The sequence below is a fragment of the Pristiophorus japonicus genome, chromosome 10 (assembly GCF_044704955.1).
Source record: "Pristiophorus japonicus isolate sPriJap1 chromosome 10, sPriJap1.hap1, whole genome shotgun sequence".
Lineage (NCBI taxonomy): Eukaryota > Metazoa > Chordata > Chondrichthyes > Pristiophoridae > Pristiophorus > Pristiophorus japonicus.
In genome coordinates, this window is record NC_091986.1 from 152,557,714 (window position 1) to 152,575,337 (window position 17,624).

The window sequence follows — 17,624 nt, forward strand, 5'->3', positions numbered from 1 at the left end:
GACTAGGTTTATATTCAGTGGCATTTAGAAGAATGAGAGGGGATCTCATAGAAACATATAAAATTCTGACGGGATTGGACAGGTTAGATGCAGGAAGAATGTGGAATGTGGAAATGGCTGAGACCTTAAACAATTATTTTGCTTTGGTCTTCACAGTGGAAGACACACAAACCATGCCAAAAATTGCTGGTCACAGGAATGTGGGAAGGGAGGACCTTGAGACAATCACTATCACTAGGAGGGGTAGTGCTGGACAGGCTAATGGGACTCAAGGTAGACAAGTCCCCTGGTCCCGATGAAATGCATCCCAGGGTATTAAAAGAGATGGCGGAAGTTATAGCAGATGCATTCGTTATAATCTACCAAAAGTCTCTGGACTCTGGGGAGGTACCAACGGATTGGAAAGCAGCTAATGTAACGCCTCTGTTTAAAAAAAGGGGGCAGACAAAAGGCAGGTAACTATAGGCCGGTTAGTTTAACATTTGTAGTGGGGAAAATGCTTGAAGCTATCATTAAGAAAGAAATAGCGGGACATCTAGATAGGAATAGTGCAATCAAGCAGATGCAGCATGGATTCATGAAGGGGAAATCATGTTTAACTAATTTTCTGGAATTCTTTGAGGATATAACGAGCATGGTGGATAGAGGTGTACCGATGGATGTGGTGTATTTAGATTTTCAAAAGGCATTCGATAAGGTGCCACACAAAAGGTTACTGCAGAAGATAAGGGTACGTGGAGTCAGAGGAAATGTATTAGCATGGATAGAGAATTGGCTGGCGAACAGAAAGCAGAGAGTCGGGATAAATGGGTCCTTTTCGGGTTGGAAATCGGTGGTTAGTGGTGTGCCACAGGGATCGGTGCTGGGACCACAACTGTTTACAATATACATGGATGACCTGGAAGAGGGGACAGAGTGTAGTGTAACAACATTTGCAGATGACACAAAGATTAGTGGAAAGCGGGTTGTGTAGAGGACACAGAAAGGCTGCAAAGAGATTTAGATAGGTTAAGCGAATGGGCTAAGGTTTGGCAGATGGAATACAATGTCGGAAAGTGTGAGGTCATCCACCTTGGTGGAAAAAAAACAGTAAAAGGGAATATTATTTGAATGGGGAGAAATTACAACATGCTGTGGTGCAGAGGGACTTGGGGGTCCTTGTGCATGAAGCATGAATCCCAGAAAGTTAGTTTGCAGGTGCAGCAGGTAATCAGGAAGACGAATGGAATGTTGGCCTTCATTGCGAGAGGGATGGAATACAAAAGCAGGGAGGTCCTTCTGCAACTGTATAGGGTATTGGTGAGGCCGCACCTGGAGTACTGCGTGCAGTTTTGGTCACCTTACTTAAGGAAGGATATACTAGCTTTGGAGGGGGTTCAGAGACGATTCACGAGGCTGATTCCGGAGATGAGAGGGTTACCTTATGATAGATTGAATAGACTGGGTCTTTACTCGTTGGAGTTCAGAAGGATGAGGGGGGATCTTATAGAAACATTTAAAATAATGAAGGGGATAGACAGGATAGAGGCAGAGAGTTTGTTTCCACTGGTCGGGGAGACTAGAACTAGGGGGCACAGCCTCAAAATACGGGGGAGCCAATTTAAAACCGAGTTGAGAAGGAATTTCTTCTCCCAGAGGGTTGTGAATCTGTGGAATTCTCTGCCCAAGGAAGCAGTTGAGGCTCGCTCATTGAATGTATTCAAGTCACAGATAGATTTTTAACCAATAAGGGAATTAAGGGTTACGGGGAGCGGGCGGGTAAGTGGAGCCGAGTGCACGGCCAGATCAGCCATGATCTTGTTGAATGGCGGAGCAGGCTCGAGGGGCTAGATGGCCTACTCCTGTTCCTAGTTCTTATGTTCTTATGAAGAATGTTCCCGATGTTGGGGAAGTCCAGAACCAGGGGTCACAGTCTAAGGATAAGGGGTAAGCCATTTAGGACCAAGATGAGGAGAAATTTCTTCACTCAGAGAATTGTGAACCTGTGGAATTCTCTACCACAGAAAGTTGTTGAGGCCAGTTCGTTAGATATATTCAGAATCGAGTTAGATGTGGCCCTTACTGCTAAAGGGATCAAGGGGTATGGAGAGAAAGCAGGAATGAGGTACTGAAGTTGCATGATCAGCCATGATCATATTGAATGGTGGTGCAGGCTCGAAGGGCCGAATGGCCTACTCCTGCACCTATTTTCTATGTTTTTTATGTTCATGGGGTTGGAGGTAATATATTAGCATGGATAGAGGATTGGCGAACTAACTGAGAACAGAGAGTCGGGATAAATGGTTCATTCTCTGGTTGGCAACCAGTAACTAGTGGGGTGCTGCAGGGATTGGTGCTGAGACACCAACTATTTTACAATCTATAACGACTTGGAAGAAGGGACTGAGTGTATCGTCAGCAAACTTGGCTACGTTACAAAGATGGGAGGAAAAGCTGTGTGTGAGGAGGAGACACAAAATCTGCAAAAGGACATAAGACAAGACATTTAAATAATAACTTGCTGTTTGATTTTTTGATTAACTGGAGAAAGATTGCAAAATGCTGCAGTACAGTGGGACCTGGGAGTACTTGTGTATGAAATGCAAAAGGATTGTATGTAGGTACAGCAAGTGATCAGGCAGGCCAATGGTATCTTGGCCTTTATTGCAAAGGGGATGGAGTATAAAAGCAGGGAAGTCTTACTACATTGGTGAGGCCACACCTGGAATACTGCATGCAGTTTTGGTTTCCATATTTACGAAATGATATACTTGTTTTGGAGGCAGTTCAGAGAAGGTTCACTAGGTTGACTGGAGATGAGGGGGTTGACTTATGAGGGTAGGTTGGGCCTCTACTCATTGGAATTCAGAAGAATGAGAGGTGATCTTATCGAAACGTATAAGATTATGAGGGGGCTTGACAAGGTGGCTGCAGAGAGGATGTTTCCACTGATGGGGGAGACTAGAACTAGAGGGCATGATCTTAGAATAAGGGGCTGCCCATTTAAAACACAGATGAGGAGAAATTTATTTGTGGAATTCGCTGCCTCAGAGCTGTGGAAGCTGGGACATTGAATAAATATAAGACAGAAATAGACAGTTTCTTAAACGCTAAGGGGTTATGGGGAGCAGGCAGGGAAGTGGACCTAAGTCCATGATCGGATCAACCATGATTGTATTAAATGGCGGAGCAGGTTTGAGGGGCTGTATGGCTTCCTACTGCTCCTATTTCCTATGTTCTTGTGTTCAATGAGATCACCCCTCATTCTTCTAAACTCTAGAAAATGTAGGCCTAGTCTACTCTTTCTCTCATTAACCAAACCTTAATCCATGCTAGTATATAATCTCCAATCCTATGAGCCCTAATTGTGTTTAATAAACTCTTGTGTGGCACCTTATCAAATGCCTTCTGGAAATTCAAATACACTACATCCACTGGTTCTCCCTTATCTATCCTGCTAGTTACAATCTCAAAAATTCTTAACAGACTTGTCAAACACGATTTCCCTTTCATAAATCATTATTGACTCTAACCAATCCTATTATTACTTTCTAAGTGCCCTGTTACCACATCCCCAAGAGTCTAGCATTTCACCTCCTACTGATGTCTGGCTAACTGGTCTATAGTTCCCCGTTTTCTTTCTCCTTCCTTTCGTAAATAGTGGGGTCACATTTGCTATCTTCCAATCTGCGTGAACCATTCCAGAATCTGGAATTTTGGAAAATGACAACCAATGCATCTCTATAGCCACCTCTTTTAAAACCCTAGGATGTCGGTCATCAAGTCCAGGGGATTTATCAGCTTTCAGTCCCATTAATTTCTCCATTACTATTTCCTTACTAATACTAATGTCTTTCAGTTCTTCGTTCTCACTAGACCCTTGGTTCTCCACTTTTTCTGGATTTTTTTTTTGTCTTCAGTATTTGTTTAATTTCTCTGCTATTTCCTTATTCCCCGTTATTATTTGTCCTGTCTTGGCCTGTAAGGGACCCATGTTTACTTCTGCTGATCTTTTCCTTTTTACATACCTAGAAGCTTTTACAGTCTTGTTTTTATGTCTCTCGCTAGTTTACTCTCATTCTATTTTTCGTTTCTTTACCAATTTCTTGGTTCTCGTTTGCTGAATTCTAAATTCCTCCCAATCCTCAGGCTTATTACTCTTTTTGGCAACATTATAAGCCTCTTTAATACTATCTTTAATTTCTCTTGTTGGCTATAGGTGGACTATTTTTCCCGAGGTTTTATTCCTTAAGGGAATGTACATTCACTGCGAATTATGAATTATTTCTTTAAATGTTTGCCACAATGACGACGAACGCTGACAATTTTGCTGCAAATTCCGCCATTGTATGTGATTTACACTGAGTTATTTTGGTGGTGTACAAGGATGCTTTGTGACATTACTAGAGCTGCCTAGTAAGGAACAAGACTACTTGAGGTTTCCGTACCAACAGCTTCTCAAAAATATATATTTTTTCTTTTTTTAAAAAGTGAAGTGCTTTGACTAAAAATCACTCTTCCCTAGAGCTGCCATTTGGTTTAGCTATTTATGGTGCTGGTTCAGTGATTGACTGGCCAGATTTGATTCACATTATGGTGACCTAACTAATGAAAGTTAATAATAGTGTAGACTAGAACTCTGATTTCCATTAAGGTTTATGACACTCGAGTAAATTCTGTTTTTATTAAATGCTGCAGTCTTTTCCTTGTGCCAACTATTAAGTATTTCAATAGGAGCTTTCTTACCTATTAAGAAATGTTTATGAACATGATTTTTTTCTGCTTGACTTTTAGTTTGTTAAAACTTTGTTTTTGGGGAAAAAAAAATTCCAGGTCCCTACACCTGTGGATGCAGAATATGGAGTGAAGGTTCTTCCTCTTGATAAATGCATTATTGGTGCCTTATACACAGAAAAGATGCTGCAGAAAACAAAGTAAGATTTTATGACTATATAATCACTGAAATAAATATCTATATGTTGGCACAATACATTTTACCACTAGTTTGCTGTATCATTAATTGGGTTGATGATCATAATCCCACATATACCTCATCAGTCCCATGTTGGTTGACTGAATAAAAGCCAATTGCTTCCCTAAATTGGCAAGAAATTCATCCTTACCAGTTTGAGCATCTTTTTCAAAAGCCTGGGACCAAATATCTCAACTGAAGACCATGGGCCAAAGCATGTTTTCTTGCCTAGATTTTTAGTCTGTAGTCTCCATGTGGGAAGTACCTAGAACCATGCTAAATATATTAAACATATGTATCTGAAGCAAAAAAACAAATGTTCCCAAGTCTGAAAATTGTGTGTAATCGAGAAATAGTGAAAAACAAAGAAAGACATAAACATGGTTGCTATGGACTTTCTTTCCCCTGGCAATGGTGACATATCAGTGCTCATAATAAGCAAGGATAGTGTTAAAGTATTACAGAATATCTGAGGTCTGGACTCATCATATGGTGCAGTTATACATCAATCTAAGTTTTGTTTTCATATCCATTGCTAAGAAATCAATCTACCATAGCAACCATTTATTTCAAACACACTTTGACATTTCAGATGGACAACCGCACTCATTTGTCAACCATATAATAAAAGTAATAGTAGTGATTTTTTTTTTAAAGATAGAAGTACAGAAAAAACAAAATAGATCTGAAAAATTCAGATTCTCTGCTGCGTCCAGAGTTAATTCCTTGGCAGTTGTTGGTGGCCATCTCAGCGAAGGAATGACACCAGAATTCTCTTTCATTAAATGCTTCAGTGCCAGAGCAGCATGGTACAAGTGTCTACAATCGGGTCTTAAATCCAATCCTTTAATGGGAACTTTGACTCCAGGATCCATGCTGGTATGCATGTCTATGTATCGGTCTCACTTGTGCTTGTTTCGGAAAGCAAATCATCTGACTGCCTCCTCAACAACTTCTTCTGTTACAAGATCTTTTACAAAAACAAGATCACGCATTACTGTGATGATCTGACAAATTTCAGGAAAGGATAAGATTTCTACATTCCATGTTTAAGATTATACATTTTAAGAAACATCGATACACTCTTTTTCTCAAAAATGCATTTCTTAAGTTTTGTCATTCTAAGAACGTCACAGTTCTTTACAATCCTGCCCTTTATCACTATCACAGAAGTGCTTATATCCTGTCTGGTAGAGGTTGCCTTCCAGAGGGTCTTCCTGCTCCATTCTGGTCAGATATCTGGTGTAGCTCTGTTAGCAGCTAAGATGATACCTTGCTTCAAGGACAACAAGATCTTGTCCATGTATATGCAACAGGATTGCCTCATCTTTGCAGGTTTCTGCTGTAAGGAGCTGCTTACCTGCAGTGTTAGTCTCGCGTTGTACCTGTGCCTCTGTCTTTCGGCTGTGTCTCCACGATGTTCTTGTCCTCCTTGCAGAGAAGGCACTGCACTGCAAGATGGGAAGCCCTCGCAGGTATGACCTTGGGGTCTGTCATCTTTAAGCGAAGCAGTCGAATCTTGGTGGCGACTTCGGTCCCCTCCTCTTTCTGTACTGGTTTTGCAATGGCTGCAAAAGAATGATAAAAATGGATATTCTAATCAGCCCCTCAGACACTTGGTCAAAAAACCTGTGTTTTGCTGTGTTTGTGTGTGTTGTGACCAGAGTGAGAAGTTTAGAGTCAGTCTACACAAGTATGTATGTGGGGCTGAAGCAGGCCCACGAAATGGAACCTGTCAAATGGCATAACCATTGAACTAAGGAACTAAAGTTGGATACAAACATCTGTAGGCTGACAGTTTCATAGGAAATACTGTAAAATCACCTGTACTTATGTTCATAGTTCTGATTTTTCCTTTCTTGCTTCTTCTTGGCTCTGTCGATCTTGGATTTATCAATGAAAGGCTGATATCCAATCGACTGTGGGATTGTTGCGATTCTTTCTGGTGCAATAACCAGCTCCAGATCTAAACTTGAGATGGCGTTCTCTGCAATTTTAGGTTCTCTGGTTCCAGTAAATTTCCACTGATGAACACTCGTGAAACATTTTATCCAGCTAGAGTCCTGTGGTGTATGAAATGATACAATGAACTTTGTACTGTGAGCCAGTGACTAGGTGTAACCTGGTCAGTCTTTCATGACTTCCAGAAGTGAAGATACAAAGGTGAAGTTCAGGTTATATACCGGGCCCAGCACGAGTGTACCTATGGCCCTAGGACCTCCGACGGTAGTGCCCCCGGTGGTGGGCAGACCTTATGTATATTACATCATTCCTACCACCCCCCCCCCCCCCCCCCACCCAAAACCACCAGTTCTTGGTACAAGTTCAGACGGGGTCCGTTTCAGTACAATCCCAGTGCTTTCTGAGTCTCATGACTTGGGGCTGGGCAATTACCACAGTGGGTTCTTCTGATGGCTGGATGTGAGTTGGTTGGTTGTCTAAGTTCGTGGTGTCTTCCAACTGTTCCAGTTCGTAAGGGTGTCTTAGCTTCATTTGATCAATGTTTTTCCTGCACATTTGCCCATTCTTGAGCTTAACCATATACATCTGGTTACCCTCCTTATCTGTAACATTGCCCGGGAGCCACTTGGGGGCCCTTGACCATGGTTAAGTATATACACTGGGTCATTTACAGATATGTCGTGTGACACTGCAGCGCGGTTGTGATACCACTGCTGGCATTGACGTCGGGTTTCAACATGATCGTTAAGGTCAGGATGGATTAGAGAGCCTGGTTTTGAGGCCTCTCCACCAATAGTTCCGCAGGCGGCACCCCGGTGAGCATGTGTGGCCTTGTCCTGTATGCGTGACAGGCATGTCTGCAAGGAACCATGAGTTACGCATTTCAGGTTCTGCTTGATGGTTTGAACTGCCTGCTCTGCTTGGCCATTGGACGCGGGTTTGAATGGGGCTGACCTCACGTGTTTTATGCCGTTGCGTTTCATGAACTCTTGAAACTCCAGGCTCGTGAAACACGGTCCGTTGTCGCTGACTATGATGTCTGGCAGACCATGTGTGGCAAACATGGCTCTCGGGTTCTGAATGGTGGCAGTGGAAGTGCTGGATGACATGATCGCACATTCTATCCATTTGGCATATGCATCCACCACCACAAAAAACATTTTACCGAGGAAGGGGCTCGCAAAGCCGATGTGGATTCTAGACCACGGTTTGGATGGCCATGACCACAGACTGAGCGGAGCTTCCTTTGGGGCATTTCTTAACTGCATGCAAGTGCTGCACTGATGCACGCATGACTCTTAAGTCCGAGTCAATGCCAGGCCACCAAACATGGGACCTGGCGATGGTCTTCATCATGACCATACCGGGATGCGTACTATAACTCCCGTACAAATCTCGCCCTGTCTTTCTTGGGCATTACAACACAATTACCCCACAGTAAACAGTTGGACTGGATGAAAAGCTCATCTTTGCGACGGCTGTATGGTTTGGTTTCATCACCCATTTCCTCGGGGATGGTCGACCAGTTCCCATTAAGAACACAACATTTTACAACCGATAGGGATGGATCCTGGCTGGTCCAGGTCTTAACTTGTTGAGCAGTGACAGGCGACCCTTCACTCTCAAAGGCATCCATGACCAGCTCTGCGGGCATTGGCGTTTCCACCTCCGGTGTGGGCAACTGTAACCCGGCTCAGTGCATCAGCGCAGTTGTCGTTGCCTGGTCTATGGCGAATGATACATTCGTAGGCAGATAATGTCAGCGCCCACCTCCTGGATGCGGGACAATGCGTTGGTATTGATACCTTTATGTTCCGAGAACAACGATATAAGCGGCTTGTGATCGGTTTCCAGCTCTAAGCGAAGCCTAAACAGGTTCTGGTGCATTTTTTTTAACCCCATAAACACATGCTAAAGCCTCTTTCTCTACCATGCCGTAGGCTCTTTCCGCCATGGACAGGCTTCGAGACGCGTCTGCAACTGGCTTGCTGGAGTATGTAGCCGCAATAGCTTGTGGGAACACAACAGATTTCTAGCCTTCTCAAAGGCTCTGTCTTGAAGTTCACCCCACACCCAGTCATATCCTTTCCTGAGCAGCTTGTGCAAAGGCTCTAATACTGTGCTCAATTTGGGTAAGAAGTTACCGAAGTAGTTGAGAAGATCCAGGAACGAACGCAGCTCCGTCACATTCTGGGGCCTGGGTGCATTTTTGATTGCCTCTGTTTTTGCATCTGCAGGCCTGATTCTGTCTGCAGCAGTCTTTCGTCCAAGAAATTCGACTTCTTGTGTCATGAAAACGCACTTCGAACATTTCAGCCTGAGTCCCACTTTTGTCCAGATGATGCAGAACCTCTTTCAGATTGTGCAGGTGCTCAGTGGTGTCACGACCTGTGACTAGGATGTTGTCTTGGAATACCATAGTCCTGGGGACAGATTGCAATAGGCTTTCCATGTTTCTCTGAAATATAGCCGCCGCCGAATGAATGCCAAAAGGGCACCTGTTGTAAATAAACAGTCCTTTGTGCGTGTCGATGCACGTAAGTTTCTTTGATGATTCAACCAATTCCTGTGTCATGTAGGCCAACGTTCGATCTAATTTGGTGACCGATTTTCCCTCGGCTAGTGTTGCAAACAGGTCATCGGCTTTCGGTAGTGGGTACTGATCTTGTTTCGAAACTCGGTTGATCATGACCTTGTAGTCTCCACAAATCCTGACTGCTGTTGTTCTTTGAGCCAGTTCCATTGTTCTGGTGTTATTCATTAAATTCGACTGGTGAAATGATCCCCTTGCTAGCCTGTCCAATTCGAGCTTGATCTTTTCTCTTGTGTGGGACCGCCCTGGCTTTGTGATGGATGGGCCTTGCGTCTGGGCCTAGGTGAATCTGCGCCTTGGCTCCCTTGAACCTGCCAACTCCCAGTTCAAACAATGAGGGAAATTTGCTCAGCACTTGAGCACACAAATCATCATCCGCTGATGACAAAGCTTTGATATCGTACCATTTCCATTTTATTTTCTTGAGCCAACTCCTGCCGAATAATGATGGGCCATTGCCTGGGATAATCCATAACGGTAGATCGTGAACCGTTCCCTCGTACGACACTCTTACTGCTGCACTACCGATCAGTGATATGAGCTCTTTGGTGTAGGTACGCAACTTTGTATTTATCAGACTCCTCTTGGGTCTCTCTGCCTTGGTCTCCCACAGCTTTTTGAAAGTCCTCTGGCTCATTATCGATTTGATTCGCACCCCTGTCTAATTCCATGGATACCGGCATGCCGTTTAATTTTACTTCCATCATTATCGGTTGTCTCTTTGTTAGGAACGCACGTACACGCTATACGCTTTCCCCTCGGAGCTCTCCAATGCCTTGGGCTGCATCGTCAAATACACACTGAATTGATCATCATCCACGTGGTGCGTTGCAGCTCGCTTGCTCCGCGGCGGACACGTCCGCTGAAGATGCCCCATCTTCGCACATCCTCTGCATACATACTGCCTGAAGCGGCATTGATGGGGTCGGTAATTGCCCCCCGCAACGCCAACACGTTGAGCTCGGATTTGCGCCCGATGGCGGGCTTTGAGCGGCTCCCGTTCTCTCAGACGCAGTCGAGTAGGCCCTTGATGGCAAACTTTGAGCAGCTCCCGTTCTCGCAGATGCAGTCGAGTAGGTCCTGCCATGTGCAGCCCTGCCGGCCGTCGATGCAATTTTGTACATGGTACGTGCCGTGGAGTTCCTGTTTTGTCGCGATATCTGCTTCGTGCTTTTCTGCATGGACATGCAAGCCTGGGCGATGGTGATGACTTGCTGAAGTCCGGTGTCTCCGCAGCCAGCAGCTTACTTAAGATCGCCTCGTGATTGACCCCGATCACGAAAAAGTCACGCAGCACGTCTTCCAGCGCAGCCCCAAATTTGCAAGATGTCTCCGGTCGGCAACAAATGCCGCTATGTCTTGGCCTTGAAGCGATGTGAGGATTCCTTCCGTGGGTTTAAGGTGTTCCCGAACTAGAGCACACAGTTCTTTGTAAATCCTTTTCTGTAGGAAGAGTGGGTGAGAGCAGATTCTTGAGTGCATAGATCGTGGGGCTACAGACGGTGAGAAGAACTGCCCTGCGCTTTTCTACATCCTCGTCTTTGTTTAGATCGTTTGCCACGAAATACAGGTCAAGACGATCCGTGAAATCTCTCCAATCATCTTCCTCATTGAATCTCTCAAATTCCAACAGTACTGTGCTCGCCATACTTTTGCATGGGTTCATATTTGCCTCGTTGCCAGTTGTATATGAAATGATGCAATGAACTCCATACTGTGAGCCAGTGACTAGATGTAACCTGGTCAGTCTTTAATGGCTTCCAGAAGTGAAGATAAAGGTGCAGTTCGGGTTATATACCAGGCCCAGCACGAGTGTACCTATGACCCGAGGACCTCCGATGGTGGTGGGCAGACCTTATGTACATACGTTACAAGTCCAAAAAATAAATGATGTTGCCTTTTGGCTCCCGCAACTACATACATGCAGCACGCCATTGTTTCAATGCATGCAATCACTGACTAATCGATCTAGTACAGGGATCGTGATTGGTTGATTTCGCTGTACTGACAAATACAGCACTTGTGATTGGTCATTACTCTGGGTTTTGATGAGATTTCTGCCTATTTACGAATGACAATTTCTGCAAAATGCTCACTTTTTGAAGATGGGAACATTGATTTTTGTGATAAGTGGTCCCTAAACTAATATTGGTGCGAAATATGAAGTACTTCCACAGAGGGGACTACAGAAAAGCATTTTTGTGAGACTCTGACTGCAGTCAACTGTTCTTTCTGCTGTGGATGATGTCTTGCTTGGGGAGATGGGAGAAGAATATATTGAGGGAGTCTGACAACTTCTATCTCTAGGAGTTAGAACCTTGGACTTCCAACTGGAGGGTAGTATATTTTAGTCCCAATTTTACATAAGAAATAGGAGCAGGAGTAGGCCATCTAATAAGATCATGGCTGATCTGATCTGCCTGCTCCCCATAACCCTTCACTTCCCATATAACCCTTGACTCCTTTATCGTTAAAAAACGGTCGATCTCCAACCTAAATATATTCAATGACCCAGCCCCCACAGCTCTCTGGGGCAGAGAATTCCACAGATTTACAACCCTCAGAGGAAGTTCCTCCTCATCTCAGTTTTAAATAGGCGACCCCTTATTATTAAACTATGCCCCCTAATTCTAGATCTCATGAGTGGAAACATCCTCTCTGAATCTACCTTGTCGAGCCCCCTCAGTATCTTATGTTTCAATAAGATCACCTCTCGTTCATCTAAACTCGAGTCTCGGCCCAACCTGTTCAACCTTTTTTCATTAGTCAACCCTGTCATCTTGGGAATCAACAGTGAACCTTCTCTGGACTGCCTCCAATGCAAATATATCCCTCCTTAAATAAGGAAACCAAAACTGTACACAGTACTCTAGGTGTGGTCTCACCAATACCCTGTACAGTTATAGCAGGACTGCCCTGCTTTTATACCCCATCCCCCTGGCAATAAAGGCCAACATTCCATTTGCCTTCCTGATTACTTGCTGTACCTGCATGCCAACTTTTTATGTTTCATGCACAAGGACTCCCAGGTCCCTTTGTACTGCAGCATTTTGTAATCTCTCTCCATTTTAAATAATTAGCTTTTTTATTTTTCCTGCCAAAGTGGATATACTCACACTTTCCCACATTATACTCCCATCTGGCAAATGTTTTCCCACTCACTTAGCCTGTCTATATCCCTTTGCAGATTCTTTGTGTCCTCACAACTTGCTTTCCCACCCATCTTTGTATCATCAGCAAACTTGGCTACATTACACTCTGTCCCTTCATCCAAGTCATTGATCTAGATTGTAAATAGTTGAGGCCCCAGCACTGATCCTTGTGACACCCCACTAGTTACGGTTTGCCAACTGGAAAATGACCCATTTATCCCGACTCTGTTTTCTGTTAGTTAGCCAATCCTCTGTCCATGCTAATTTATTACCTCCAACCCCGTGATCTCTTATCTTGTGCAGTTTCCTTTTTATATGGCACCTTATCGAATGCCTTCTGGAAATCCAAATACACCACATCCACTGGTTTCCCCCTTATCCACCCTGCATTATGATTTTCCAAATGTCCTGCTACTGCTTCCTTAATAATGGACCAGCTTTTTCCCCAACGACAGATGTTTGGTTAACTGGTCTATAGTTTCCTGCTTTTCTGTTTCCCTCCTTTTTTAAATGGGACCTCTCCAAACTCCAGGGAATTTTGGTAGATTGTAACTAATGCATCCACTATCTCTGCAGCCACTGTTTTAAAATCCTGGATGCAGGCCATTAAGTCCAGGGGACTTGTCCACCTTTTTAGTTCCATAATTTTATCGAGTACTTTTTCTTTAGTAACTGTTTTAAGTCGTCCGTCCCCCTCCGTCCCCCCGTCCCCCACACACACACACTCCCCATAGTCATTTGATTAGCTGTTGTAAGGATGTTTTTAGTGTCGTCCATTGTGAAGACCGATACAAAATATTTATTTAAAGCCTCTGCCATTTCCCTGTTCCCTATTTGTAATTCCCTAGATTCATCCTCTAAGGGACTTTAGTTACTCTCTTCCTTTTTATATCCCTGTAGAAGCTCTTTGATACACATTTGTTATGTATTGTCCAGGTACATTAAATGTATAGTTACAATGGTGTACCACAAGGGGCACTGTGGTGGGAGACCCGAAAGTACCTGCGAGACAGAGTATAAAAGGCTGCCCACCACTGTTAGATCTCTTAATTTCCAATGAAATACGAACTACGATTGTAGTTTTAATGTCACTTTATATTGGCAGAAGCAACAAGCTCTTGGCTTTAAGCCAGGTCTTTGTCCTTCTGAGACCACATGGTCAAAATGGCTGTACTTACACCTGGATCAATTTACTAAAAAGAACTCGCCTTCTTTGACCTTATTGGCTCAATTAATAGCCTTAACCTTTTAATTGGCTCGCTACCCAAAGTCCTAAAATGTCAAGTTGATTGATGACTTAATGCAACATGCTCCCACTCACGTAGCATCTCTGACTTGTCTGTGAATTTTCACAGCCTGTCTAAATGCAGCCTGTTTGAATTCTCTATCAACCACACCTGAGGGGCACTCTGGAGTTACACAATAAAGGACCAAGGTCACAGCAGTTACTACAACACCAGACTGTGTGGAGTTAGTAATTTGACTGCTACATGCATCACAATAATAAAGGGCGAAACTGAGTACTGTGAACAATGAGCAAGTGTGACCTTAGCTCCTTTTAATAAGACTCCAGAGTGCAGGTACTTTGTGGGTGACCTGCTTATATACGTGCTCCTAAGGGATGCTGGGATCCCTTGGGACTCAACAGGTAGGTCCTCTGGTGGTGATGTAATACAGGGTGCAAGGCGTTAAATACATAACACTCTTTCTATCTGTTATATTTATTGCTAGTTTACTCTTTTTTTTTAGTCTTTTGCTAGTTTTAAAATATTTCCCAATCCTCTGGCCTCCCACTAATCTTGCCTTAGTTAGCCACGGATGGTTCTCCCTTCTCTTAGTCTTCTCACTGGAATATATTTTTGTTGAGAGTGATGAAATATCTCCTTAAATGTCTGCCGCTCCTCATCAACTGTCTTGCACTTTAAAATGGACTGGGAAAATAGATTAGACTTGACTCGAGCTGCCTTTTTTGTTGGGAACTGCCGACAATGTGTTATGGAGATGCTTCACTGCTATGTCATGATTTTTGTGAGTTTCTTATCTTGGTCATGACAAAAATTTTGAACTGAGGCTAGCCATGTATGTAGGGTAAAGAGGAAAATGTTGCTAGCAAGTTATTAATGGGCTTATTTTGCATTTCTCCGTATCTCCAGTTAGTTGGCTTAATTACCATTAGCAAATCCCTCCAAGCAGCTAAGAGAGGGATGGAGCAGGAATGGCTCCTTTTTATTAAAGGAATAAAAAGCAGAAATACCAGAAGAATTTAGTTTTTTTTGTGTGTTTTTAATATAAATTCACTATTAACTCATGTAAAATTTCATTTGGCTCGCATTAAGTTTGTGAACTTCAGATCAGTGTTTAAAAAATCTTAAGGTTTGTTTTTTTTCCTTACATCAGATGAGATTTGTTTCTTATCTGAGCAATTGGATTTGAGTCCTGCGTGGAAATGCAGTGATCCATTTTCAGAAGGAAATGATTTGTGAAATTATTTTTACATTCTTGTTCATAGTAACGTAAATTCTCCTGAGCACCTGTGTTGTGGAGTTGTACTTTGTCTCTGGTCTGATTTGTTCTTTAGATCTATTTTAATGTGGATACAAGATTTCAGAGTATTTCATTGGGATTCGAAACTGTATAAACATAGAAACATAGAAAATAGGTGCAGGAGCAGGCCATTCAGCCCTTCTAGCCTGCATCGCCATTCAATGAGTTCATGGCTGAACATGAAACTTCAGTACCCCCTTCCTGCTTTCACGCCATACCCCTTGATCCCCCGAGTAGTAAGGACTTCATCTAACTCCCTTTTGAATATATTTAGTGAATTGGCCTCAACTACTTTCTGTGGTAGAGAATTCCACAGGTTCACCACTCTCTGGGTGAAGAAGTTTCTCCTTATCTCGGTCCTAAATGGCTTACCCCTTATCCTTAGACTGTGACCCCTGGTTCTGGACTTCCCCCAACATTGGGAACATTCTTCCTGCATCCAACCTGTCCAAACCCGTCAGAATTTTAAACGTTTCTATGAGGTCCCCTCTCACTCTTCTGAACTCCAGTGAATACAAGCCCAGTTGATCCAGTCTTTCTTGATAGGTCAGTCCCACCATCCCGGGAATCAGTCTGGTGAATCTTCGCTGCACTCCCTCAATAGCAAGAATGTCCTTCCTCAAGTTAGGAGACCAAAACTGTACACAATACTCCAGGTGTGGCCTCACCAAGGCCCTGTACAACTGTAGCAACACCTCCCTGCCCCTGTACTCAAATCCCCTCGCTATGAAGGCCAACATGCCATTTGCTTTCTTAACTGCCTGCTGTACCTGCATGCCAACCTTCAATGACTGATGTACCATGACACCCAGGTCTTGTTGCACCTTCCCTTTTCCTAATCTGTCACCATTCAGATAATAGTCTGTCTTTCTGTTTTTACCACCAAAGTGGATAACCTCACATTTATCCACATTATACTTCATCTGCCACGCATTTGCCCACTCACCTAACCTATCCAAGTCACTCTGCAGCCTCATAGCATCCTCCTCGCAGCTCACACTGCCACCCAACTTAGTGTCATCCGCAAATTTGGAGATACTACATTTAATCCCCTCGTCTAAATCATTGATGTACAATGTAAACCTGCAAAATCGCTGTGTAACTTTGATCATTTTAATTATGCTAATGCTATCTGTTTTTACCCTAAACTGGATTTTTTTTTTTTTGTTTGCATTTTAAATCATGTCAATTATTAAGGATCAGTATCCAGATGTCCATTGAAGGCCCAGAGGATGACGATGAGCAAAACAAAGAGAATGACGAAAATAAGCTGGATGTGGCAGGTCTGTTTTTAAAAAAAATATGTATATAATATATTATACCAAATAAGTATATTTGTACCATGGGGACAAGCAAGAAGTCAGATGAGGAGAAGCTAATTGGAAATTTCCTTTGGAATTTAAATGGATATTGCTCTAACTGATTTAAGTGGCCCACACACTTGAAAGCATCCCCTCTTGTAATCACATATTCAGCAGCCTGTGGCCCTCTTGAATTCTTTCAGAAACACAGCTTGAGGACATTGACTCTTACTCCAGACAGAAGAAAGAAAGGGTTCTTATCCAGACTGCCTCCTGACTACCCTTTGGATCTCTCTTGCCTCTTCCTGTCACTTTCCCCCAGCCCTACTCTTCCTTTCGTATCCTATTTTCATATGCATAATGTTAATCAGATACATTTGCCCTAAATTTCCCCTCCAGCATCTGTACTGTGTATTGCATAGAGATGCTTCTGAAAGTAAACAATCAGTTGCTGAAATGTGGCAACTCCATGGCAATTAGTGGAAGGATAGTTTAATCCAGTAGATTCCAGGGTCAGTTTCTGGTGTTGGCTCACAAATTACCAGGTATTGAATTCCATTTCACAACTTGACATTGAATTCTCAGGCTGCTAGTCCAGTACCATAACTACAGTGCTAGTTTGCATAAAAGGATCCTGTGCCTTGTCTTCCTTTTACATTTCATTTTTTTTTAATTCAAAGATATTTCAAAAAAGTGTAACGAATTAATTTAGAGGAATATATAATTACAAATGAATTAAATATTTGAATAATAGACATTTAAGAACATTGACTTTCATCATGCTAAAGTAGTAGTCTACATTTTTTGTGAAGCAGTGATATGAAAACTACTTTCCTGTATTGTCTAATTGTGGTTACTATCAATGTTGCTATTTAAAAAAAAATGTCATTGTAGAAAGAAAATTACATCAGAAAGGCAAGCGCATGATAAAGGAGAATTCTAAATTGGACAGTTCCAGCTTTGAAAAGGTAAATGTGTATCAGTGAAAATGTACTTTCAATAAATGTATATTAATAGCAAATCTTCTGCGGCATTGCTTAGAATGAATTGCCGCCTATGTAAGTGGGATGCTGGTGAGGGGGAGGGTGCAGCTCACCACTGATTTTGGAAAGCCATCTAGA

General features: G+C 42.9%; 1 protein-coding gene across 2 annotated transcripts in view; it reads left to right on the forward strand.

Annotated features, from left to right (window-relative positions):
* rnf17 (ring finger protein 17) overlaps positions 1-17,624 on the forward strand; it is a 265,192-nt gene that overhangs the window by 26,834 nt on the left and 220,734 nt on the right. For both annotated transcript variants that reach the window (XM_070892177.1, XM_070892179.1), the window contains exons 3-5: positions 4,813-4,913; positions 16,400-16,485; positions 17,398-17,471. In XM_070892177.1, coding sequence (XP_070748278.1) covers positions 4,813-4,913; positions 16,400-16,485; positions 17,398-17,471 — 261 coding nt within the window. The remainder of the gene's footprint in view (positions 1-4,812; positions 4,914-16,399; positions 16,486-17,397; positions 17,472-17,624) is intronic.